At 55.9% G+C, this 26,251-nt stretch overlaps 1 protein-coding gene across 1 annotated transcript in view; it reads left to right on the forward strand.

The window, feature by feature from the left end:
* Nucleotides 1–26,251, forward strand: part of SBNO2 (strawberry notch homolog 2) — a 49,341-nt gene that overhangs the window by 12,545 nt on the left and 10,545 nt on the right. The window contains exons 2-11 of the mRNA XM_054585312.1: nucleotides 661–852; nucleotides 6,180–6,253; nucleotides 6,859–6,967; nucleotides 20,799–20,960; nucleotides 22,606–22,689; nucleotides 22,981–23,077; nucleotides 23,485–23,639; nucleotides 23,922–24,055; nucleotides 24,140–24,230; nucleotides 24,315–24,457. Of these exons, the coding sequence (XP_054441287.1) occupies nucleotides 733–852; nucleotides 6,180–6,253; nucleotides 6,859–6,967; nucleotides 20,799–20,960; nucleotides 22,606–22,689; nucleotides 22,981–23,077; nucleotides 23,485–23,639; nucleotides 23,922–24,055; nucleotides 24,140–24,230; nucleotides 24,315–24,457 (1,169 nt within the window). The 5' untranslated portion in view covers nucleotides 661–732. The remainder of the gene's footprint in view (nucleotides 1–660; nucleotides 853–6,179; nucleotides 6,254–6,858; nucleotides 6,968–20,798; nucleotides 20,961–22,605; nucleotides 22,690–22,980; nucleotides 23,078–23,484; nucleotides 23,640–23,921; nucleotides 24,056–24,139; nucleotides 24,231–24,314; nucleotides 24,458–26,251) is intronic.

A 26,251-nucleotide genomic window follows, 5' to 3' on the forward strand; every position in this document is an offset into this window, starting at 1 on the left:
TCTCTGGCAGACCTCTCCTGGGTGGGCACCTGCAACTCAGAGGGGCCGGCTGATTGGACTCTGCCTGCCAGCCAGACGCACTGGTCACAGAGCCAGGTGCCCAAGGGTCACCCCTCACACCATGGGTCCCAGAGCTCAAGGCTCTCTTTGTGCGTATCAGGAGCAGCCTTTAAAACCTATGTATTTGTTAATTGGTGGGCCGGGTCACCCGAGATGCTGCTGTAACCCACAGGGAGTTGGGGTCAGCCAGCCATGCCAAAGAGGTTGCCCTCATCCTGGAGCTCCAAACAGACCCATTGTTCCCAGGACAGGGCTCAGGGCAGTGGGCCCTGTGGACCTGAAGCATAGAGGCCAAGTAGAAGTCCTATCCTGGTGTCTGAGGGGCCCCCTCCCCAGAATAGCTGCTGGGTAGAGGCTGGGAACACAGAGGGGCCCCTGGTAGCACTGTGGTATTTGGGGAGCCTCAGCTCACATCCCTCGCATTGAGGTGGTGCAGTCAGGGCGGGCGGGGGGTGTGGTGCATGCCCATGGGGTCCTGCGGTTGAGGCAGAGCCTGTCAGGGAAGCCCTGACCCCACTCCCTCTTTGTAAGCCCAACCTACCTGTCCTTTGCCCATTGGGGTCAGAGGGTGACCTCAGGACGTGTCTTGTCTCTCCCCAGGTCATGATGCCTCCACCTCGTAGCAAGAAGCCCAGATAGACACCCCCGTGGCCCGGGTCGAGGAGTTGCCTGATGCTGGCAGTGGGGCCCGCCATGGACGGGGAGTTCCCACAGCATGAGGCCCCGCCAGCTGGCAGCGTCCTGTACAGTGCCCCGCCCCTGCAGAGCCCGCTGTGCGGGTCCAGTGTCCAGGTGAGCCCAGCCCTCAGAGTCAGCCTTGGGGTGGGACGCTGCCCTTGTGGGGGAATCCTAGTGCCACCAAGGTCTTCAGCTGTGAGCCACTAGGCTTTTTTGCAAAGGCCGTGACTGGCCCCCAGGGAGCCATCTGGGCCTGGCTGCTGCCTTCACCTGTGGGACTGGGACCCCTGCAATGGTCAGGGTTTATTTTTCTTCAATATTTTTTCCTTTGTCAATTAATATAATTCTTTCTTTCTAATATTAAAATACACAGTAAAATTTTTTTTATTGATTGATTTTTTTAGAGAGAGAGAGAGAGAGAAAGTAAAACACCTATCTGTTGTTCTATTTGTTTATGCATTCATTGGTTGCTTCTTATATGTGCCCTGACTGGGGATCAAAGCCTCACCCTTGGTCTATGGGGACAATGCTCTAACCAACTGAGCTACCTGGCTAGGGCCAATAGACTATTTCTTAAAGATTTATAGGAAAATGGCACAGGAAATTCCCATATATCCCTCCCCTACATCCTGGTGGTGTCAATGTCCGTGGTTAATGAGTGAGCTACATTTTTACAACAGGGGAGCCAATATTGATACATTGTTATTCACTGAAGTTCACAGTGGACATCAGGGTTCTCCTCTCTCTCAGTGTTAGACACTATGGGTTTGCACAAACGTACAGTGACATGTATCCACCATTACAGCTTCACGGCATCATCAGAGAGTCGCTGTCCTGAAACCTGTACTCTGCCTGTGTATCCCTCCCCTGTCCTGGGCCCCGCAGATCCTTTCCCTGTCTCCACAGTTTTGGCTTTTCATAATGTCCTAGAGTTGGGATCATACAATATGCAGATTTTCAAATGGGCTTCCTTCATTCATTCATTCAGTAATATGCATTTAAGATTCCTTCATGACTTTTTGTGTCTGGATAGCTCATTATTTTTTATTTTTTTAAGGTTTGTTTTTTTTTTTTTAAGATTTTAAATTTACTTTTGGAGAGAGGGGAAGGGAAGGAGAAAGAAAGAGAGAAACAGCAATGTGCAAAAGATACATCGATCAGTTTCCTCTTACATGCCACCAACTGGGGACCTAGCCTGCAACCCAGGCATATGCCCCAACCAGGAATCAAACCAGGGACCTTTTGGTTTGCAGGCTGATGCTCAATCCACTGAGCCACACCAGCCAAGGATGGATAGCTCACCCTTTTTAGCACTGAGTAACACCCTATAGTCTGAATGGACCACAGTTTATCCATCACCTCCCGAAGGGTGTCTTGGTTTTGACGACTGTAATGAGTACCATAAGTAACAAAACCACCACAGGTGACGACTGGGCCCTTGTATAACAGAGGCCCAAGAAGTGCCAGGAGAAGTCTCCAGAATTCTCCAGTGAGTCAGCCTGGCACTTCCTGTCCTGGGTGGAAGCAGGGCTCCTCTTCTGCTGTAGAAAGAAAAGCTGCATTTTTCAGTGGGCAGACTAGAGCTGCTGGGGGCCGGGAGAAGAGCAGGTAGGGTGCCGGGTGCCAGAGAACAGCTTGGGAAACAGCAGAGATGAGTGGAAGGCCAAGTGGGCAGAGGGAGAGAGAATCAAGATCAGGGTTAAGAGGAGCCGGGAAGTGGGCCCAGGTGAGGCAGAGCTCAGGTTCCAGTGCTAGGAACTACCAAGAGGCACCAGGCCCATAACCAGAGCATCAAAAGGACTGGGAGGACTCAGACTCTGAATTCCCTCCATGCCCAGCTGTGCCCACACGGGGTCATAACATGACAGGGAACACAGTCTGAACTTACTTAGAGTCAGCCTCGGGCCTTGGGTCAGCAACAAGTCAGCACTGAGTTGAGATAACCACCTGCAGCTCAAAGTCTGGCTAAGGTCCAGCCGAGGTCCAACAGGGCCTCTATCAGGGTCCAGGCACTGCCATGAACTGGTCCAGCCTCCTCTCTCCTTCCTGTTGAAGCTGATGCCTCCACCTACCCCTGAGCCATTGCTCATGTCATCACAGCTGATACCTTCCCATTCCCCCTCTGGTCCCCTTCATGTCCCTGTGTGCTGTCCCACGAGTGGCAGTGTGATTGTTCCAGTGGTTCCAGTGCGCCTGTTTCACGTGCTCAGAACGCAAACTTGCTGTTCTTATAACACACAGGATTCTTCCTTCTCAGCATCCCATAATTTGCTTAATTATTTCCGTAATGTTGGGCCTTTGGGGCAGTTCCAATTTTCTGCTGCTATAAATAAGGCTCTGTGTTTTCCCCCTGTTGTGGATTCGTCCCCTGGCTGTTTCTGGAATAAAATTCCTGGGTCAGAACTCACGCAGAGTGAGTAGCCAAGGACAGAAATGTGTGTTCTTGCCACATCCCCTTTATGGTGACCCAGGAAGCCAGTGGGGGGCCAGGATGTGAGCTCTACCTGAACAGCTCGTGAAGGCCTGAGGGCCTCAGAAACTGGGACATTGGGCAGCAGTGGAGACCCTGGTGCGAGGAAGGTGCCAGTCAAGTCCTGGCTTTGGATCAGGTTCCCCTGTGGGCAGTCAGAGCCCAGCCGACCAAGGCTGAGCTGCCCCTCCCCAGGCCTGTTCTCTCAGCCTATTCCTCTTGGGCCACAAATTGTCGGGGTCACCCCTCAGGCCACGGCAGATCAGGCCCTGCAGCCCCTGCAGTCCGTGCAGGCTGTGAGTTTGTGTGGGTCAATGGGGCAACACGTGCCTTCTGCCTTCTAGCTGGGCGGAACCAAGCTCAGGAAGGGGAACCAGAGTGGACCACGGAGAAGGTGGAGCTGGCCCCAGGATTTTCAGTGTCACTAAAGTAGCCACATTTAGCAAATAAAAACAGTTTTTCAGTGGAATTTAAGTTTCACATAAATGCATCTTTTTTTTTATTATGTGTGTCCCATGTAATACTTACACTAAAAATTACTTGTTGCCTAGCAGGAATTCCAGTTTCACTAGACATCCTGTGTTTTATCTGCTTCCCTAGCAGGAGTGTCATCTTCCTGGTCAGCTTACAGGTGGGCAAGGCAGCTAGGACTAACAGCCCAGGGCCTGCCCTCCCCCGGAGAGGGCCAGCTCCGTTTCCAGGGGGAGAATCCCCAGGCAGGCGGGAGTCAGCTTCCTGTCTCTGGACCAATCACATTCCAGGGATTAGGGTTAGAAGCCACTACTTCTGGCTGCACTGGAAAATCCCAAGGAAGGCTCTGATTAGTTCACTTTTTATGGTGCCACGTCTGTGGGGCAGGACTGGGATATTCTTGATAGGCAGCCTTACTAAAGCGGAGTACTGGGGAGGAGGTCGAAGTTGCTGGGTGGACAGCCAGGAGTGACCCCCACCATCCTGCCTCCCCAGCTGAGGCCTTGAGATCCTTGAGGACCTAGGGGTCCCTTGGCCCAAGAGCTCCACAAGGGCTCCCCAGGTCTGATCTCGGTGTAGGTGAAGGAGCTTGGGGGAGTGAACAACCCCCTCAGCCTCCCCATCCCCAAATACTGCAGCGTTCAGGCCAACAGTTGTGCCCCTTGTGGGCCCACAGTGTAGGCCCCCACTCCCTGGACTGGCCTGGTCCAGGTGCTATCTACATGCCCTGAGACCAGTTGTGCTAGTTCATCTAAGGAGGCTGAGCATGGCCTGGAGTAGAATGTTCCAGAAGTGCCCGTGACCTTGGGAAGTTCATGTCCCTTTGGACCTGGATTTCTCTTCTCAAATGGGGCCACCGGGGGAAGTGACCTTGGACCAGGGCCATGGGGGGAAGTGGGATACCTGGGGGATCCCATTCTGCTCCCTGGGCCACAGCATGGCTTCCACCGGAGGCTTCCACAGCGGATTCCTTGTAAGAGTATTTGTACCGCTGGCCTTCATGCTGAGAAGAGGCCCCATGCTTCTATTCCCCCCAATTCTTTATTTTCATTTTTTAAAATTTTGCAGCCTGTGCAAAAAAGCTGAGAACAGGCAGGCCTCCCTGGGGCCTCTGCCACCCAATAATGTCTCTCCCTTTCTTCTTTGCATTGATTCTATGGGACTGGACATCTGGGCCCTGGCAGGCCCCTTCAGGGGTCAGGGATGGGGCGCAGCATTGAGAATTCATGGCTCACTCCTCCCCTTGGCGTAGAGGGGGCACAGGAGAAGGGCGCCATGGTGGTTTTGGCCATCTGGGCTGCTTCTGGACTTGTTCTAGGTTAGGGTCTCAGAGAGGGAGTACATAGCAGCCTAGGGACTTGCATCCAGCTGCCTTAACCAAAGACCGAGACCTTCATGGTCCAGGGGGTGGGAGTCTGCTGGCTCCTGGGCTCCTGCCTCAGACTCGCCATCCAGCTGGGCCAGCCAGGAGAAGCGGGGACCATGACAGCAGCCAGTAGGCCTCTCCCAAGGGAATAGCCTCCCTGATGGGGTCCTATGTGGGCTTCATTGTTGATGAGGCTGTGGCTTGTTTTAGGGGAGGGGAGCCCTGCAGAATTGACCTACATGTCAAGGTAGGACATGGCACTCGAACTATACAGAGGAGCTGGAGTGTTCATGGTCTCACGCCTCCACGCTGGTCCTGTCAAATCCCAGTGCAAGGTCCCTTATGCCCCCACCGACCTCAGGCTCACTCTTCCAGCCACCCACCGGTGTCTCCCAAAGCAGGTTCCTTAGAACCCCTGCCCATGGTGTGCTCTTGAGCCAGACAGAGCTGGCCAACGTTGGTAGCCCCCTTGGTCCATGGGAGATCCAGGAGGGATGACCACCCAACCTGCTGAAGAAGGGCTGGGCCATGAGGCCCTTGCTAGGGCAGGGGCCGGTTCACGGTGTTGGAGGGAGCCCCTTGCCCTGACTTTGGCCCTCTCCCCTCTGAGAAGTACCCCCTCCCTGGGTGGGCCACACATCTCCTTGGGGCCTGGCTTTGCAGGGACTCGCCCTGTCTTGCTTTGCATCTAGTCTTATCCTTCACTTTGTAGAACGAGGGTGGGGAGACTCCAAGAAGGGTCCTGGGCCACCAGCACATGGGTCCTCATGAAATGCAGTTTCCTGGCCCCAGGTCTAAGTGTCAAAACCCCAGGTAGCTGGCGGTCTTGGCTACCTAGGCCTCCGGGATTCTGGGACCACTCCCACCCATCCCCACCTGGTCCTGCACATGTGTTGGTCAATATCTTCATTTTCACTGCAGCCTTCTCAGTAGCTTCTCTCATGCATGTGAGGAAACTGAGGCACACAGAGGTTAAGTGATTCCCAGATGACCCAGCTGGGAGCCAGGGGTGAGGCTCGTACCCTAACCTCAGAGCCCCTGGCTCTGGACCACTGGAACCCTATCCAGTGATGGGGGGGGTCCCCTTTCTCCCATCTTCTCTGGTCTCCTCCTGACACGCTCGCTCTGTTGCAGAGCGCCGTGCTGCACTACCCGTGGTGGAGCACCTTCCCGCCTGCGCCGTATCCAGCCTTCTCCACGGAAAGCCAGTAAGTGCCATTGCCCAGGTTCAGCCACACCGCCCTCAGAGGCTTTACTCTGCCTTCCTGTTCTGCAGTCACAGATTAAACAAAACTAGAACTTGCAGCCGGAGGGCTTCAACCTCCTGCCAGGTAGACCATGGACTTGGCCTTGTCTGCTGAGAGGCAGTTGAGATCATCCAGCTATGATCTTAGAACCCACCAGGGAAAGGGGTAAAGGTAGTGGGGACAGGAACCAGGGAGGGCTCCACTGTGGGGGATGACAACAGGTGTGGTAGGGTGAGAAACGGAGAGCGAAAGGGACCAGGAGGGTATCTTCCTACAGAGGGCAATAGAAGCTGGGTTTTGTAGAATAAATAGGAGTTTGCAGGGGAGCATGCCTGGAAGCAGGCCAAGGAATGGCCTGTGTGCAGGGCCTGGAAGCATGTGTAGCTTCGCCCTCTTTTTCCGGGGTGCGTGTCCTCAGGTGTGGGTGCGTGGGCCCTTTCCCTGAGTTCCTGAGAGGCTAGAGTTTTTCCTTTCGACGGGTGGCCCCACTCCTGTCTGCCATCAAGGCGGGGATGACAGTGCCCCCACCAACCCAACAGCTCACTTTCTTCCCTGTCTCTCTCCAGCCAGTTTGTGAATTCCACCTCCTTCCTTGTGGGCCAATCCTGTGCGGACACCAGCTACGGCCCCTCGGCCACCACCCCCAGCTTCCTGCCAAAGAGCGACTTTCCTCAGGTAGGAGACTCAAGTCTGAGCAGCCCAGTGACGCAGCATCTGCCCACAGGATCCCTGCTGCATCTCAGGTGGCACCAACAACCTCTGTTGAGCCAGGGGCCATGTGGAAATGTGGCTGATTCTGGGGAATAACCGTGCCCCTCGGCCCCGCCAGCCTGAACTGTGTGGCCCCAATGTTCCGATCTGTTAGAGGCTATTTCACCAGAGTGGAGATCTGGGTCAGAAGTCGTGTAAAGAAGGATGGGGGCTGTCCCCGTCACCCCTTTGCTCATGTCCTGTGTGTAGGTAATGGAGCAACCTCTCGAAGCGCTTGATACTCTTTCCCCAAACTCGGTGCCTTCCTCCCTCTCCCAGCAGAGGCTCTGTGCTCGCCTTAGTGTCTTGGGGGCAGGGGTCTGTGGTCCCCGTGCTGCGGCCAGAGCAATGCCCATCAGGTGCAAACATCACAGTGAGTGTCTGTGTCCGAAACCCTGTGGTCATTTGAAAATGTGACCCACACCAGCCAAAGGAAGATAATGTTTGATTTAATCTCTTGAGGGGACATGGGACAACCCAGCCCTGCGGGAATCAAGTGGACCCTGCACTCCCAGCCTCGTCTTCAGGGTTCTTATGTGGTACCCTTGTCTCCTTGTGGCAGCTCTGGAAAACCGAGCTCCGTGGAGATGATTTGTGCGAAGAAGCCCACTCGCGATCGAATACTGGCGCCTTTGTTCTAATGTGATCACCTGGGGCCACCGGAGCCTCAGCGCTGCATTTCCCTCAAAAACTTCAAATACTTGGCCTGAGCCTGTTCTCTGTGGCAGGGGCGAGGAGGGGGCTTGGCATACAGTTTGGGAACCACCCAGGTGTGACAGGGCCAAGGCCAATCAGGGAGTGAGGAGACAGTAGGCACTTGGCTCCTGGCCTCAGTCTCCTCCCCGCTGAGAAGTGGGAGCATGTGAGGCCCACGAGGGGATGGGCTGTTGAGGGATGCGGCACAAACCAGCCAGTTCAAACCCACTAGACTCACTTGGATCCAGACAGGCCGTTCAGCTGACTTGCACCCACCCACCTTAGCCCGCTGTTCTCTGCACTTAGGGCTTCAGCAGGACCAGGCAGAGAGCTGGACCGAGGGGTATGTACTGAGGCGACCAGTGTCCCCCCCCAAGTCCACATCCACCTGGATCCTTCAATGGGTCCTTCTTTGGAACTAGGGTCTTTGCAGGAGTGATCAGCTAAACATGGAAGTGAGAGGACAGCCCTAAACCTGGCGAGTCCTTAGACAGAAGAGGGGACACAGACACAGAGAACAGAGCACATGACCATGGAGGGAGAGACCGGGCCATGTGGCCACAGCCAAAAACGCTGGAGAGGCGAGAGGGACCCTCCTGGGACATTCGCCCTCCAGGGCTGTGGGAGCACGTGTCTGTTGTTTAAGCTGCCCTCGGTGACCCTTGTGACCACTCAGGAAAAGATGAGGCTGGGTCTTGTGGAAATGGGAGCGGAGGGCTCATCTGCCCCTCAGGGGTCATGCAGGAGAGAGTTGGGCCCCCATGTCTCCCAGGATAAGGGCAGTGATGTTACAGAGATGACAGGCCCTGTGGACATGTCCCTCCAACCTTTCCAGGCACGTTCACGGTTTCTGCATCCAGCTCCAATGCATGAGGACACCCGGGCCTTTGTGGCTTGGCAGGTGCCATTGCCCCGCCTTGGGAAGGTGCCAGTGTCCAGAGAGGAAGGTCCAGCAGGGGTCAGCCTCTCAGGGCGCCCTGGCTGTTGGCTCGAGACCCTCCCTCATCTGCTGCATCTCTGGGTGTTGGCTTACCCTGCAGTACAGGGGGCCTTCTCAGAGCTCTGATCAAATTCCTCTTGACCCGTCTCCATATCCAGACTCAATATCCAGACTTGTTACCTCTTGACACTTTCCCCAGCTTGGACGTCACCTGATGTGTAAATGAAGAAACTAAGACATGGGGTGTGAGGAGTCTAGGGCCCTTGGAAGCCTCCCGACCCCTGCAGCAACCCACCCAGACGTACTCGCTCATCTCTCTCTCTAATGCATTTGGCTCCCACCACCTCCCTTGCTCTGCCAAGAATCGACGTGGTTTCTCAGCCGAGAACCCCTTGGGGCGCCGCACTGCCTTTCCTAGCACTCGGAGCTCATGTATCCATCCCACAGATGTTTATTGAGCGCCTGCTGAACGTATAACAGCCCATCACCCCCTCCAGCCGCCTTGCTAGGGTACCCTGGACCCAGATCTCCCTTTAAAGCAGCAGAACCTTCCAGCAAAATACCACCCCAGTTCTGAGTATGGGATCAGACAAACATGAAATCAAAGTTCTCTCAGGGTGAGGGGTCCTGAGAGGCCCTGCCAGTCAGCGTCCTGCACTTCCCTCAAGACCCCTGAGCCTGTGGACCAAGCCAGGGAGTCCAGGCTGAGCCTAGCATTCGAGACCCTTTCTGCTAAGTGTGGCCCCTCACGCCCACCACAGGCACCCTCTGCTCCTGATTTAGGCTGTCACATCACCGTGGTGGCTGGCTCAGTAAGGACATTCCAAAGATGTCCTTATCCTGGTCCCAGGACTCGTGCACATCACCTCGTGTGGCAGAGGGACTTTGCAGATGAGATTAAGTCAAGGATCCTGAGATGGGATTGAGCTGGATTCTCAGGGGGCCCAGGACCCTCCCCTCTGAGGCACCTAAGCCTCTGTCTGGGCCCATGGAGGAGGCTTAGGGCTGGAAAGCTTCTCTTTGTCTGCCCCCTGGCCAAGCCAAGTGCTCCCCAGACCCTTCTGGCACCTGGCTCTAAAAAACCTGTTTATACAGGTTGCTTTAGAGCCCCACATATAGGAGCTGGAGGAGCCCAAAAGAAAGAAAAAGTGCATTTCACTGAGTGGATGTGTTAGAACACAACCCCAAAGATGTCCCCATCCTGGTCCTGTGAATATCACTTCACATGGTAAAGGGGCTTTTCAGGTAGGGTTAAGTCAGTACCCTCAGATGGAGACAACACTGGTTTCCCCGGGGGGGCCCAGTGTCATCACAGCATCCCCATAAGAGAGAGACAGAGGTAGGGGGGTCAGAGCCAGAGGTGGAAGAGACTGTGCTGCTGACTGTGAAGACAGAGGAAGGGGCCACAAGCCAGGGAGGGATGTGATGTCTCTAGGAGCTGGAAAAGGCCAGAAATGATTCTCCCCTGGAGCCTCCTGCAGGACTGGCCCTGCCCACACCTGGGTTTAGCCCTGTGAGACCCACGTTGAACTGTTCACTTCCAGAACGATAAGGTAATAAACGTGTGTTGTTTAAGCCAGGAAGTTTGCAGTAATTTATTACAGCAGCAAAAGGAAACTGATATACCATGTAGAAATGTTCCCCACTGTTGTCTAAATCAGGAGGAATTGGAATGAAAACTCTAGAGCTAGCTGGGGTCGACGAGTGAATATAAATAAACCCGTAGGCCTTAATATACTTCCTGGTAACTAAGCTCGATTCCCAAGTTTCCTGGCAGCTAAAACAAAAAGAGCAAGGAGAGGAGCTGTGTGACTTCTGTTACCGGCAAGGACAAAGCTTCTCTCAGTTGCCCTCTGGGGCACAGAGCAGTCCCCCAGTGTCAGCATCCTGTCCCCTGCCTCCACAGGGGATGCGTCCAGACCTGATTCCCCAGCCTATTTGGCCCCAGCCTTGGCTTTGCTGTGTGTGAAGTCTTCGCTCTTCTGTTATCTCCTCGGAGGGATCATGGAACCCCTGGTGTATTAGGTTTCTCCCTTGATTCCACACCTGAGCCTATCTGGGTCCAGAAACACCGGGGACAGATTGGCCACGCCTCTGTGGGCCCCCACCCTTCACAGATCCCAGCCTGGGGGATCCTGCAGTCCGCATGCCCCTGAAGGCAGCTGTGCTGGATATGGCCCCGCACCGTCCCGCCCTGCCAGGGCCTGAGACCCAGGTTCCAATGTGGTGAGGGCTCACGCACCCGGGGCTCTCTGGAAAGTTAAGCTCTGATGCCTTTTTCTGTATGTTTGAATGTTCTCACAACAAAACAAATTTTAAAATATTTTAGAGCCCTGACTGGTGTGGCTCAGTTGGGCATCGTCTGCAAAGCAAAAGGTTGCTGGTTCGGTTCCCAGTCAGGGGTCATGCATAGGCTGCAGGTTTGGCTCCCAGTCTGGGACCCATGCAGTAAGGGGCAGGTATCAGCGGCAACCAATGGATGTTTCTTGCATTGAGGTTTTTCTCCCTCTCTTTCTCCCTCCCTTACCCTCTCTTTAAAAAATGAGTAAATATAAAAAAAAGATTTTAGATGTTCAGAGAAGTGGCAAAAATGGTATTGAGAATCCCCAGCTGCCCTCATTCACCCAGTTTCCATGCACGTCATCATCCTACATAACCGTGACCCAGGTCTCCCAGGGCAGAAATGAGCCTGATTCAGTGCTTGTGACAGACACATGTGCCAGGTGAACACTGAGGTCTCTGAAGAGCATTGTTCGGTCATGGGTTTGCCTGGGAGCCACTTGCTGAGTCTGGGGCCTTGTGCTTATGGCAGAAGTCCCACAGAGCGGACCCTGTGTCTGCCTCGGTGCATTGTCTCTGAGGCCTTGGTATTACCAACAGGGTTGACCTTGACCCCTCTTGCGGCAGCCTCCACTGGGTCCCTCCTCTGCCCACTCTCAAGCTGCTACTTGCCCCTCTCATCCTGGGAGAGTCACACAAAGTCGTTCAGGTGTGCTGGCCCCTTGTGGTGGGGGCCGGAATGGCCTTATCATTTGTCAGTGGGTGTCGGCTTCAGCACTTGTGACTGAGGCGTCCATCTAAGCAGAGATTGTTTTCCTCACTGCTCTACTGATCAGCTGGCAGTCTGTACAGATGGCTGCTCCCTCCCTTTAGCTATTCAGTCATTCATTTATATCAATGTGGACTATGATCAGGCACCATCAGGATTGTCTGCTTGGGATTTCCTGAGTCCTTCTGTGTCCCGATTGGGAGCACTTCCTCCCTTGTAACAACTCAGGCTGGCCCAGACTCATGCTGTACTTTCCCTGCCTTGGCCCTTGCATCTCCTACCTCCCCAAGGAAGGACCTCCTCTCCTTCTGACACTGGTTGGCATGGAGCCACCCAGGCCCCAAGTCCCTTTGCGATCCGAACAGCTCAAAGGGCTCACATTGGGGTGTGTGAACATGCAGCTTTTCTTTTGTCATTTATTTTTAAGTTGAGATACAGTTTGCACATCAGAGGATTCAGTGGCTGTTGGTATACTCACTGTGTTGTGTACCCTTTACCACTGTCTTCTATCAGAACATTTCATCACCTCCAAAAGAAATGCCCTCCCCACGAGCAGTCCCCATCCCCATTTCCCTCCTCAAGCCCCTGACAACCATGAATCTAATTTCTGTCTTTGGATTTGCCTGTTTTGGACATTTCATATAAATAGAATCACACAGTGTGGCCTTTTGTGTCTGGCTTCTCTCACTGAGTGTTGTTTTCGGGGTTCATTCCTGCTGTAATGAGTGTCAGCACTTCACTCCTTTTCATGACTGAGTAATATTCTACTGTGTGGATGGACCACATTGTGTTTGTCCATTCAGTCATCAGTGGACATTTGGGCTGTGTCTACCTGTGGGCTGTTGTGAATCCTGCTGCTATGAACATCATGTACAGGCCTTTGTGTGGACATGTGTTCCAGATGTGGCTGATCTGATTGGTGGGGATATTTGGGGATATGTCAGGTCAGGGTTGGTGGTGAGGGACTCAGCATTCCATCTTCCCCACCACCCCACATGCTCGTTTCCTGGAGCACGTGCTGCCCTGACACCTCCTCCCAAGGCCACCTGGACCCCTAGCATCTTGGTCAGGCTCTGGGGATGATTCTTCCCCATGTGCTAAGCACCCCTCACACAGGCAGCATGGCGTCTCAGGGCTTCTGGGAAACCAAGATGAGGTCATGGCTCAGAAAAATGCTCTGCAAACTCTTGGCAGCTCCCCGCCTGCTTGGTGAGGGGTGGGTGGCATCAACTGCTTGGCAAGTGGATTTCACAGGGTCAGAGGTCTTGGCTCGCCAGTGGGTTCTTAGCAGTTACCAACATTGGCAAAAAGAGAATGTGAGATTTCTTCTCATAGGAGCCCGTTGGTTCACACCTGGCCATAGCCAGGAACCCCTCCAAAGTCTGCGCTGAGGGCCACAGCCAGGAACACCCCCCACCATGGTCTTTGCCAAGAGCCAGGACCTTGTGGGAGCAGGAGCGTGGTTATCTCCTGAGGGTCCCTGTGTGGAAGTTGGGCCATCCAGTCACCAGGGAAGAAGGAAGTGAGGGAGGTTTTGGAGGCCAGTGGCTGTCCCTTAGGTTCTGTGGAAGCCCCGGGTCAGGGTCCAGCACCCCGCCCCCGGCCCCAGTTGCAGTGCTGAAAAACATTCAGGGGTGGCATGCTGCCGAGGCCGCTGGGCCCACACCAAGCAGCTGGCCCCACGATGGGCTGACAGCAGAGCTCTTCTGAGCGGGGTGCTGTAGGAGCCTCATGGGGTTACCCCACCAAAGTATCACAAACTGGGCAGCATGGAACCAGATTTATGCCCTCTCAGTTCTGATGCTAGGTGTCTGAGATCAAGCTGTTGCAGGGCTTTACTCCTTCCAGAGGCTTCAGGGAGGGTCCTTCCTGCCTGTCCTAGCTTTTAGGGGCTCTAAACATCCTGGACTTGTGGCTGTGCCACTGTAGTGTCTCTGCCTCTGTCTTCATGTTGCTTCTCCCTGTGTGTCTGTCCAAATTTCTCTCTGCTTTTAAGGACAGCGGTCAATGCATTATGGCCACCTTACTCCAGTGTGACCCCATCTGAGCTCATTATACCTGCAAAGACCCTATTTCCAAATAAGGACCAGTTCACAGGTTAGGACTCAAACCTGTTGTTTTGGGGGACACAATTGAGCCTTCAACAGGAACCATCTAGCAGTGAGGTGTGCCTGAGGGGCACCTGCAGTACCCTTCCCACCCCTCTGCCCTGCGAGTGCTGCTCACTCCCCAGCCTTAGTTTAACTCATTGTAACTTGGGGATAGGCTACCGGTGGCCAGGTCAATGGTTGCCTGAGACCTCGAGTGTATATACAGAAACTGACGGGGCAGGTAGAGGAGGTAAGGGGTGAGACCCCACGAACAGATGAGGAGGTTCTTGGGAAACCTGGAGCATCTGGGCAGCCCCACAGCTCAGACACAGCCAGACAGGGCCTGGCTGCACTTACGGGGCTGGATCCACGGCCATCCATGTCCTTGAGTGTGGCTCCCACCCACCAAGGAACCCCTTTCACTTCAATCAGGGCCTCCGCACAGCCCTGATTCAGTGCGTGCCCACTCTCCTACCCAGTCCCTTTGCAGACCCCCAGCCCATGGTTGCCAGGATGGCAGGGCCGTTGGCAGACCAGGATAGGATTGGATGAGGTTTCCAAGTGCCCAGTGGGTGATGACTTCCCTAAGCAAGGTCCCCTCCTTGTCCTCAGACCCCCAGCCACATCTTGGGCTTCCCTGTCTCCTCAGGGTCACCTTTGCCAGTTGGCCAACCATCTGCTGACAATATACAAAGGACAGAGAGTCAGAGTTTACAAACTTGACTGGCAACTTGACAAATTTTATGTCCATTACACCTAGTAATAAAAAGTTTGTTTTTTTAAATTATTTTATTATTACATTTTCCTATTGTTAAAGATTCCAAGAAATTCTTTTTAAAATGGAGACAAAATTTGCATACATTAAAATTCACCTTTTTTTAAAAAAATATTTTTTATTTATTTATCTTTTAGAGAAAGGGGAAGGGAGGAAGAAAGAGAGGGAGAGAAACATCAATGTGAGCTACATTGATTGGTTGCCTCCTGCACACCCCCAGCTGGGGACCTGGCCTGCAACCCGCGCATGTGCTCTGACTGGGAATCAAACTGGCGACCTTTTGGTTCACAAGCCAGCACTCAGTCTACTGAGCCACACCAGCCAGGAAAATTCACCCTTTTAAAGTATATACACAGTGCTGTGCACCCATCACCTCTATCTTGTTCTAGAATGTTTCTTCACCCCCAAAAGAAGCTTTGTCCCCCTTAGCAGTCGCCCCCAGCCTCGACAACCATTAACCCACCTCCTGTCTTCGTGTATGTGCCTGTCCTGGACATGTCACAACATTGGAATCACACATCATGTGGTCTTTTGTGTCTGGCTTCTCTTACTGAGCATGATGAAGTCCATCGACGTTGGAGTGAGTGTCAGTGCTTCACTCGTTTTCATGGCTGAGTGCTGTTCCAGTGTGTGGATGGACCACATCGGTCCACTGATGGGCATTCGCGCTGTTTCTGCCTTGTGGCTGTTCTGAATCCCGCCTCAGTGGGCGCGTGTGTACAGGCTTCTTTGTGGGCATGCCTGCGTCTCTCTCGGGTGGGCACCTAGCAGCGGCACTGCAGGGTCATGTGGTAACTGTGTGATCTTTGGAGGAACCACTCACTGTTTTACAGAGAGACAGATGCCTGTTGTACATTCTCACCAGTGCGTTGGAGGCTCCTACTCTTCTCCGTCCTCACCAGCACCTGTCACTGTCATCTGTTTGAACCCAGCAGTCCCCTGGGTGTGCAGTGCGTCTCACTTGTGACCTGCCTTTTCCTGTTGCCTTGTGGCGTCAAGTGTCTTTTCATGAGTTTACTGCCATGCGTACCCTTTTTCTTCTGTCTGTGGTGGCCACAGCCTGGCAAGGCACCCCACAGCAACTCTCGTCATTGTTGGGGTCCGCGTTGCCCCCCGGCTGTGTGGGGGGACAGGATGGGGACTGCTTCAGGGGCCTCATTGGACTGCAGAGTCGGACCCTGTGTCCACTCAGTCATTCCCACTGGTTGGGCACTTATGCGTAGGGTCCTGAGCCCGCAGGGCATGATGGTTTTGCATACCTTGCCTACCAGCCATTCCTGGTCCTAACCCTGTGCTGGACTGAGGGAGGCAGGTGGGGTGGGGAGGAACAGGGCTTCCGGGGCAGGCAGAGTCCTTGGCAAGTCCGGAGGATAAGCAGCAGGGTGGGTCTGGGCGCCCAAGAAGAGGACCTCCAGGTGGAGTCCCAGCATGGGCAAAGGCCCTCAGGTGCCCAGGAGGTGCCGGAGATAGCTCCAGGGTGGCAGGTGAAGGCCATGGAGCTGGGTTCAGGCTGAGGAGCTGGGGGCTGGGCCCAGGAGGGTGTAGGGGGACGTGGAAGAGCGGGACCTTAGTTTCCTCCCTGTGTCCTGGGAGGCTGTGCCTCTTAGAATCACTGCTTGCAGGCATCTCAGGAGCAGCAGAGGGTCCCTACCAGGCCCAGCCAGTGAGGGGTGGGGGTCAGGTAGAACAGAACCCAACTGTCTGGGGAAGCTGAGACTGGGCAGGGAGAAGCTGCCTGGTGTTCCAGTTTGCTCCCCAGCATCCCGTCCGAACCCTGAGCGCCTGCAGAAGGGCCTGGCCACCGTCGACGGGGCACCCGAGGACGGCAGGGTACGACCTGGCGGGCTGGTGCGTTGTTGACAGCGTCTGTGGCTAGATTCCGCCCTGTACAGTAATTGTCCCTGCACTGCCAGTAATCGCCCTGACTTACCAGGCAGGCATCATTTCCTGAAAGTCAGCGGCCTTAGGGGAAGTAGGCGCTGGTGGTGACTAAACCAACATGCAAATGCAGCCTGGCTGGGGCTGAGAGCAGAGCTGGGAGCTGGCTGCTGTCTGCCGGCCCAGCGCCCAAGGTCATGAGGGAGTGCTGCTTCGAGGGGACCCACCGGCGGCCACGCCATGTCCCAGCTACAGTTCTGGTTGCAGTTTGCAGAACTCAACAAGGTAACACTCCCGCTGGGCCTCAGGGTAATCCAGCCCCCTCCCACCTGGCAGGGACCTTTAGAACACCTTCTGATTCTGAGGACTGCCTGGACCCACCAGACCCCGGGCTCTTCCCCTCCTCCTGGCTCCTGTTGGCTTTTTTGGCAGCAGCAGTGTATCTGCAGGAGTTTTCTGAGAACTAGTGGGGAGGTGGGGAGGGACCAGGGAGGCGCCACAAAATGAAAGTGCTTGTAGCCAGCGGGGAGGTGGGAGGGGCTGTGTCCCGTGTGCCTGCAGTCCCTGCTCTGGTCTGGGTGGCCTGAACGTTGGACCTTGAGAGTCTCTCGGGCTCTGGGGTGGTGTCCTGAGGCAGCTGGCAGAGTCTCTTTGCCAGCAGTGGCAGACCCGGTTTGGAATTGACTCTCACAGACAGGTAGGAATGGGTCCGTGCCACTCCTCCTTTCTCCACAGACCCGGGCAAGCAACCCAGGCAAGTGTTCAGCCCCTGCCTGAGCAGTGAGAAAACCCATCTGAAGGTCACTCTTGGGGTCTGTGTTGGCTGGGAGAGGGTGCTGAGCTGCTGCAGCCCTCTTGGGGGGGTTCCAGAGCTAGGTCAGAGGTGGGGAGCCATCCTGTCCCATCCAGCTGGGCTGTGGCATGGGGGAGGGGCACTGTGTGGAAGCTCTGTCATGTCCTGCCATCTCTTCACCTGGTCCAGGGGTCCCTGAAATGTGGCGGATGTGGTAGCTGCAGCGGGTGACCCCACACTCTCCTGGTCCCTCAGAACTGTTGGAGGAGCCAGCGGCTCCCTCCGCACTCAGGGGCTACAGCAGGAAGAGCAGCATGGGGGCTTGGGGTCCGGGGAGAGGTGCTTCAGGCGGGAACCCGGGGAGGGCGGTTCTGGGTGTGAGTGGTCTTGGGGGTCTGTTGCTGGCTGCTGGGAATCAGGTCCCCACCCCGAGGTGGGGGGAGGGGGCGGTTCCCTTCTCACCTCCATCCAGCTGTGCCCACCCTGCACAGGGGGCGCAGCTGGAAGGACCCCTGAGGGCCTCACCTCCCCCTGACCCCTGGTGACTCTTATGAGGCTTCTCCTTCTTTTGCCTAAGAATTGAGGGGCCCCCACTTTGTTGGCTGCTGGCCTGGGTGTCTGGAGGCAGTGTCCACAGTGTGCGTGGGGCAAGAGCGCCTACTTTCTTAACAGATAATATATTTCAGAACAGATTTAGAGATCACAGAATTATTGTGAATGGTGTATCTTCTTGGGTCCCCCTACCAGTCCCCCTGTTCACACCTAATATCACTGCAGTACCCTTGTCACAGCTGATGAGCCAGGACTGAGACGTCATTAATAACTGAAGCCCATATTTACTTGATTTCTTCAGTTTCCCCTGACGGCCTCTCTCTGCCCCAGGACCCCGTCAGGACCCCAGGTTGCATCCAGCCATCACATGCCCTTAGGGCTCCCCCGCCCCCTTGAGTCGGTTTCCTTTCTCACATGGGTGCCCGGGGCTGTTGTGTCTTTACAGGATGTCCCCAGTCAGGGTTTTCTGGTGTCTGGTCTCATGATTGCACTGAGGGGTGTGCCCTGCTCATTTGTCACATCGGGGTCCCTGCTGTCCCCATGGCTCCTCATGGCTGATATAGATCCTCATCTCCTGGCTGGGGGGCTAGTCTGGCTTCTCCACTGCAAGTCCCCTTCCCTTCTGCTGTCCCCTCAGGCTGGGGGTACCTCTGCATATCCTCTCTTTGCCAAGGCCATTCTTCCTCCTCTGTCCCCCAGGCCCTGCCCACCACTCAGGGACCACCTGGCCTCTAGAAAGCAGGGCCACCTCTCAGGGCCTCAGGAGCTAGTGTTCCTCTGACTAGGCTCAGGCCGTGCCCACCAGGGCCGTGCTCAGATGTGGCCCCAGAGGGATTTCACCAAAGACATGTGGCTCCCTCCCCCTGCACCCAACCCCACCCTGCCCAGCCTGCTGGCATTTCTGGGGCCTCTGCCCCTGTCACTTCACACGGACCAGGTAGCAAGACTTATAGCCTGGCCTTCCTTCACATTGTCCACCAGACTTGGGCTGGGCCCCCTCTGAGCCCCGCTTCCCTGGGAGCGGTAGAGCCCAGGGGAGGTCCAGCCTTGGGGTCAGCAGACTAGACTTGCCCACAGTTGCCTCTGGTTGCCTCAGTTTGCCTCATTTTCTCCCAAGATAGCTGCATTGGCCTTTCGAGTTGCTGGGCTCTTGTGTGAGTGGTCTGGGCACCCCTGGAGTATAAAGGTACACTCTCTCTGGCTCCTGCCTCTGTCCTGGAACTCAGGGCTTTTATACACCTCACCAGGCCGCCATCTGTGCTTGGTGCCTAAGCTGCTCCTGCCTTCCATCAGGAAGCTGAAGGCCCCACCTCCTTCCCTGGGCCTGTGCAGGTCACCGAGTCCCGCCTGCTGGAAGCAGTGGGGCGGGCCGGGTCTGCCCCACCCCTGCCCCCACATGGGTCCAGGCTGCTCACGGCCAGGGGCAGGGGTGAGGATGAGCCTGGTGGTCTGGGCTCTCTCCTTGCACGCCGCAGGGGAGTGCAACTGGCGCCTATGGCTCCCCGTGTACCCAGATAACCAGGGCTCTAGGGGCGTGGCAGGACGCTCAGCCAAGGCCCCCGGCCTGGAACCAGCTAGTTGCCTTGGCCCACGGTGGTCTTCCCTGCATGCCCCCTGACTCCTGGCTGGCCCCAGGACAGACTCTGTCCAGCTGATGAGCAAGACTGAGACTCCTGCATCCACCTGTCCCTGGAGAGGCCACTGGGTGGACCCCACTCCCATCTCTCCCTCAGCCATCCCCTTGGAACCTGCCTGTTTCTGGGGCTTTATGTACACCGGTGTCAGAGTCAGAGCTTTGGGGAAACTGATGGATCTCCCCAAAGCTCTGATCAGATCCCCTCGCTCCCAGAAATAGGGATCTGATTCCAACTCGGATTGGAGAGTGGAGCTCCAGAAACATGGACCTCACAGAGGCTTGGGATAGGCCTGGGTGCTGGCTGAGCCTGGGCCTGTTAGCTGTGGCATGGTAGGCTCATCAGAGTAGGCTCCAGGGTACTCTTCCTCCCTGGAGTCCACTGAACTGGGCCCACAGGGCCCCGAGACCCCCATCTATCAACTCATTCTCCTTTCCTTCCCCCACTGGTTGGTGGGACACATGTGCATCTCGTGTCCCAGCACACCTGGCCATGGCTCTCCAATGCCGTGCACGTGGTGCACAGGGTCTGGGGCTCCAGGAGGGCAGCCCTGCCTGGACCGTCGGTGTGGCCTCTGCCAATGCCACTGGCCCCACCTACTCAGGAAACGCTCCCACAGGCTGACTGAAATGCTTGGTGCCTGATGTCAGCGCGACTGGGACTCTGTGGCCTCAAGGGCAGGCTAGAGGGGAGGTGCTCACCTGGGAGGGCTTGTGGGGCTTTCTCCCCGTAGCATTGGCCAAAGGCAACTCCCATGCACCCTCCCCAGCTCCTGGGCATTCAGGGTCCCTGTCTGCAAAACGGACACTCACTGTTCTCTGTAGGTAGTGGGTGCTGCAAGGGAGTCTGGTTGGTGGCTCTCTGCGCCCTGGTCCAGGAACCCTGAGGGGCTGGTCCTCACATGCCCCTATGTCCAGTGCAGGCTAGGCACATGCAGGCATTCAGTGCCTCTGCCTGAGCGATAGGAGCGTGGAGACGGCACCCATGTCTCTGGTGCTGTACCCAATTTTCTTTAAATTTAGGTTTGTAAACTGTGTGTAGCCTCTGTGAAGCAGGCCCAAAGGTGTGGGGCCTCTGAGTCCTAACAAATCCTTATGCTGGTATCACCTCCTCGACAGGAATGGGCCCGGGAAGACACAGGGCACGTGTCATCTTCTCCTGGCGTCACCTCAGTGGAGTCAGTGCACTGCTTGTGGGGTCTGGCTTCTCTCGAGTGTTGTGTCTTCAGGGTTTGTCCAGCTCATGCCCATGTCAGAGTTTTGTTCCACTCATGGCTGGGCAGCATCTGCCCCATGGCGGGCCCCTCGTGTGCCTGCCCCAGCCACGCCCTCACCCGGCCTGTCTTCCAGGAATCCCCGTACCTCGATGACCTCTCCAATGCCTCCATCTTCTCCTCATCTGTGGACTCCCTCTCAGACATTGCAGACACCCCTGACTTCCTGCCCGCCGACAGCCTCAGTCAGGTGCCCACCATCTGGGACGTGAGCACCGGCGCCTCCGCCCACGACAAGGTCAGTTTACCCCGAGGCCTCTGGGCTGATAGATGGGGTGATAGATGGATCAGGGCTGTTCAGACATCGATGAGGCTGTTGGTCCAGGATCCTCACGTTTCCTCTGCAGCCCAGAAAATGCAAGGGTTTGTGGGAGAAGGTCCATGTTGGGCACCTTACTCCTCCTTCTGTGTAAATGGTGTCACAGCCAGGCACCACCTGTCCAGTGCCTTTGGTGGCTCAGTCTCCACACCCTGCTCTGTGCTGGACCTGCTGAGGAGATGGGGGTTCCCAGGATAGGAGCAAAATGTAATATCGCTTGGTTCTCACGCAGGGTGGTCCTGCCCCCAGGGGACACCTGGCCATTTCTAGGAACATCTGTGGTTGTCACAACCGGGAGTGCTCTTGGCATCGAGTGCATGGGGGCCAGGGATGCTGCTCAACCCTCCACAGTGTTCAGGACGGCCCCCAACAGAGAATGACCCAATCTCAATTTCACCTGTGCCAAGGGGGAAAGACCTTGGGCTAGCTAAAGTCACATGATGGGCTAGAAAGGTGGTGGGAATCCTTCAGTAGAGGCCACTTTGGAGCTGAAGGCTGGAGGAGGAGTCACTGGCCAGGTCAGGTGACAAGAACAGCTTGTGCAAAGACCCTGTGACAGGAGCTAGTCTGATGTGCACCCAGGTCAGTGGTGGGCCCTGTGTCTGGCCGGGTGGGAGCCAGGAAGTGAGGCCAGCCAAGAGGAGTCACAGGTGAGCAGGGTCCCTAGGTATGCCAGGCCCAGATTCCAGCCCATGCCCAGGACCAGGCAGTGGGGATACCCAGCATGGGACTGGCGGGGGACAGGGAGTACCCAGGGCAGCCCAGCAAGATCCCCGCCTTTGGCAGCCTTGGTGGACAGTGCAGGCCCATCCCAGTGTCTAGGTGAAGGAGCCCAATGGGACACTGGCATCTCCCACCCCTCCCGGGGCCCTCAGGAAGCTCCCAGCTCCTAGGCGGAGGGAGTAAGGGCAGCTGAAACCCAACACTGGACTATGCAGTGCTGTGCAGTGAGCCAGCCCACCCGCCGGGAACCCTGACTCAGCCTTCTGGGAACCTGGCTGAGGCTATTTGTTTTTGTTAATTCAAAAAAAAAAAAAAAAAAAAAAATTGGAGAGGGACTTGAGCATAGGTTTCTGACTTCCGTTTTTTTTTTTTATTTTTTTTTAAACTTTGGCCATGTTCTTAGCCTTTGGAAACAGCTGGAGTCATATAATCAAGTTGTTTATCACATTACTAAATGCCCTGATGACCTTTGTTCCTCTGAGAGCATAAATGACACTTGTGGCCTGGGGCACCCAGCACTCACAGTCATTCGTCTGGGACAGCGGGGTCTGCGCAGGGCCAAGGAGGATGAGGATGGCCACATGTTACTTTGATGAAGCATGTTTTGGAATCACACAGTAGGTCTGGACCACCAGACTCCCGGAAGAAGGCCTGTCCTCAGCCTGTACCTCAAGGGGAGGGGTCTTGCACCAGAACCAGCTGGCAGGCAGCAGGAAAGAGGCAAGGGGGCATGAGGATGGCGTGAAAGGCCTGACTCCAGGCCAGTGGTCCTGTCGAGGTGCTTCCTTGGCACATCCAGCCCTCAGGCGCATGTCCACCCTCCCCTTCATCTCTCCTCCAGTTGTTCCTGCCCAGTGGGTCATTTACTGGCCTCGAGGACCCTGTGCCCTCCCTTCCCAGCACCCCACTTCTTGTCAGCTACCAGGTGAGCTGGGCCCCTTTTCTGGCTCTGCCCGCCCTTCCTGGGACTAAGGAGGGCCATTTGCACTCAGGCGCCTACTGTGTGTTAGACCCTGGGCTGGTTTAGAAGCGTCAGCCTATTTTGCAAGTGGGGAAGCTGAGGTCCCGAGAGGCATCATGCTGGGGATGGTAGGCAGGCTCTCTCCCCACCACCCCCATCAGTGGGCTGACTGGTGGACCAGGTCCCTGCCCTTTGGGGGAGGCTGGCCTAACTGGGCAACAGGACTGTCCCTGCCATGACAATGCTGGCCTTCAGTCTCAGAGTCAGCCGGAGGAGGAGGATGAGGTGGAGGAGGATGAGGCAGAGGAGCTGGGCCACACGGAGATCTACGCGGACTATGTGCCATCCAAGTGTGAGTGAATGGCCTCCCCTGGCCTCTGGCATGTGGGAGGACACCCCCAGCAGGTGACCACAGGTGTGCACATCCCCACCAGGCCTCAGGGCTCCTGCAGGGGGGTGCCCAGTTCTGGGTCCCTGAAGCAGCGAAGGTGGGCCTGGTAGGGGTGGAGGGAGGTGTGGGTCTGTAATGCTGGTCGTAATCCAAACCTTGCCCAAAACCAAGGTGGAGGTAGCTCAGAGGCTCCAGTGGAAAGTAAGCCCACTTCCTCCAGTCCCAGCTTCCTCCCTGCCGAGGGAGTGTTTGATGGGTCTGCCCAGCTGTCCTCTGTGCAAAGCACTGATGGGCCCCCTCCCCCAACCCTGCTTGGCTGGGCCTCATCCTGGTCCCACCCAGCTGAGACCCTGACCCCACCCCTCCAGCCAAGGTCGGGAAGCAGCACCCAGACCGCGTTGTGGAGACCAGCACACTGTCCAGCGTCCCACCACCGGACATCACCTACACCCTTACCCTGCCTGTCTCAGACAGCGGGGTCCTGTCTGCCTTGCAGCTGGAGGCCATCACCTATGCCTGCCAGGTGACCACAGAGTCTCCCACCTGACCCTGTTCTCTGTTGGGGGGTGGGTCTCAATGCCCTAATTGACTCTGTTCCTCATGGGTATTCAGTACCCACCCTACCTGTCCCACATGGAGGTGCCCTGGTGCCCACCTGACCATGTACCGTGTTGGGGAGGTCTCAATGCACCACCCAACTCCGGAAGTTTTCAGTACCCACCTGACCAATCCCACATGGGGGGAGTCTTGATGCCCACTGACCCTGTCCCATGTGGGGGTCCTGATCACTGCCCCACACCCGCAGCAACATGAGATCCTGCTCCCCAGTGGGCAGCGGGCAGGCTTCCTCATCGGCGACGGTGCAGGTGTGGGCAAAGGGCGCACAGTGGCCGGCATCATCCTTGAAAACTACCTGCGGGGCCGCAAGAAGTCCCTGTGGTGAGTGTCCCCCCCTGCACATGGGTTGTGTGGGGTCGGTGGAGGTGGGGGATAGCTGACACCCATCAGCCCGCAACCCCTTAGGTTCAGCGTCTCCAACGATCTCAAGTATGATGCAGAGCGTGACCTGCGTGACATCGATGCCCCCAACATCGCGGTGCATGCGCTGAGCAAGGTGGGTGGGTAGCCCCCCCTCCGTGTTGCCCATTGAAGGGTCCTGGTGATACACAGGCACGCCCATGCCCACCCTTCTCCCCAGATCAAATATGGTGACAACACTACCTCAGAGGGCGTCCTGTTCGCCACCTACTCCGCACTGATTGGGGAGAGCCAGGCTGGCGGGCAGCATCGGACGCGCATCCGGCAGATCCTCGAATGGTGCGGGGAGGCCTTTGATGGCGTGGTATCCTGGCCCATCGGTGGGGTGGGAAGGGAGAGGGGGGAGTAGGCACAAAGGGTGGGGGGTTTGGAGGGGCAGGTGTGTCAGAGGAAGGGGCAAGGTGGGCACCGAGGGTGGGAGGATGAGGGAACTGGAGCAATCGGAAGAGGGGGAGGAGTGGGCACCTAGGGTGGATCTGGGCTGGAGGAGGCGGGTGGAGGGAAGGAGGAGAGCTGAGGCTGAGGCTGAGGGGAGGGAGGAGTGGCTGCCTGGGCGGGGCTCAGGGGCGGGGTCAAAGGAGGGGCTGAAGGGGCTCCTGGAGCCAAGGAGTCCAGCTACGTCACCCTGGTGTGGGAAGACTTCCCGTCAGAGGTCACAGGACTCTGCTTGTGAGGCTCACCCTCAGGGAAAGCTTCCTCTCAGTGACCGCAGCCATCTGCCCCTCGCAATCCAGCTGGGCCTCCTGGCTCCAGCTGGCGGGACTGTCATCCCAGACTCTGGGCAGTGTTTGGTGGTGGGAAAGTGCCACCTGGGCAGAGGTGTGGGGTGCAGAGCCCTTCCTCCTCCTCCTGTCTCCACCCCAAGATTTGGGGGTTTCTTGACCTTTTCCTCCTTTTCTCTCAAAACTTAGACACTTGGATAACTTTGTCTTCTGCTGCTACTAGACTGGAAAAGCAAAGAATAGAAAAGTGGCGGCAACAGCTCAGACAGTTTAATGCCTCTTTTTTAACTTTTGCAAATCCCAGCCCCCCAGGCTCACCCCTCAAGTGACTTTCTGGGTGGGAGGCCCTCAGCTCCTGAGGATTTTTGCAGCACCCTGCCCCCTGACTCACAGGACCTGCCCATGGCGTGGACAGTGCATCCCACAGCCCCGCTGTGCAGCCCCACATTGGCTGAGTGCTGTGGGCATCCTGTGGGTACCCATCCTCCTGTGCACCGCCTCCCCAAGTTGTGCCCTGTGTGCCAACCCATGTTCCTCTTCTCCCCACCTGAGCCAGGGCAGGTTTGCCTGTCACTGTGCATCATGCAACTCTATTCTGTTCTTACTCAGCCATTTCCCCATCATAGGGACATTCCGGGGGTTTCCAGTCTCTGTGTAATACACAGCCCTGTGTGAGCCCATCACCCATTCCCACTGTGTCCTCGGGGCCATTCCAGAAGTGGGGTGACCAGCTCTGGAGCTCCTGGTCACAGTCAGAGATAAGAATAGGAACACGGGCCCTGTGCCCAAATTAAAAACACGGTTATTGGTACATCCTGGGCATCCACAGGACACCTCGCATAGCCTGGGGGAAAGGATAGCATAGAAAAGTACAACAGTGATGTTTGACCCCGAGGGATGAATGCTCAGCCCCAGAATTACCTTTTTATTTGGATTTTGCGAATCCTCTGTCAACTGTTTACATGCATATCACATGTATATGTGCACATCTGGGTAGACACATGCCTTGTTTTTCAAATAGACTCATAATAAGCATACTTGCCTATAATGTTTTTTTCAAATTATAAGAGAAAGTTTTTTGTTTGTTTTTTTTGGGTTTTTTTAGATTTTATTTATTTTTAGAGAAAGGGGAAGGGAGGCAGAAAGAGGGAGAAAGAAACATCAATGTGTGGTTGCCTCTTGTGTGCTCCCAACTGGGGACCTCGTCTGCAACCCAGGCATGTGCCCTGACTGGGAATCAAACTGGAGACCCTTTGGTTTGCAGGCCAGCGCACAATCCACTGAGCCACACCAGCCAGGGCGAGAAGAAGTTTACTTAGAAAGTTATAAAAGTAATAGAAGTGAGCCAGCTGGGCTGCGTAGCCTCAGGAAACAA

The sequence above is a fragment of the Pteronotus mesoamericanus genome, unplaced genomic scaffold (assembly GCF_021234165.1).
Source record: "Pteronotus mesoamericanus isolate MK-2021 breed Mesoamerican mustached bat unplaced genomic scaffold, CSHL_Meso_final contig_835, whole genome shotgun sequence".
NCBI classification, from domain to species: Eukaryota; Metazoa; Chordata; class Mammalia; order Chiroptera; family Mormoopidae; genus Pteronotus; species Pteronotus mesoamericanus.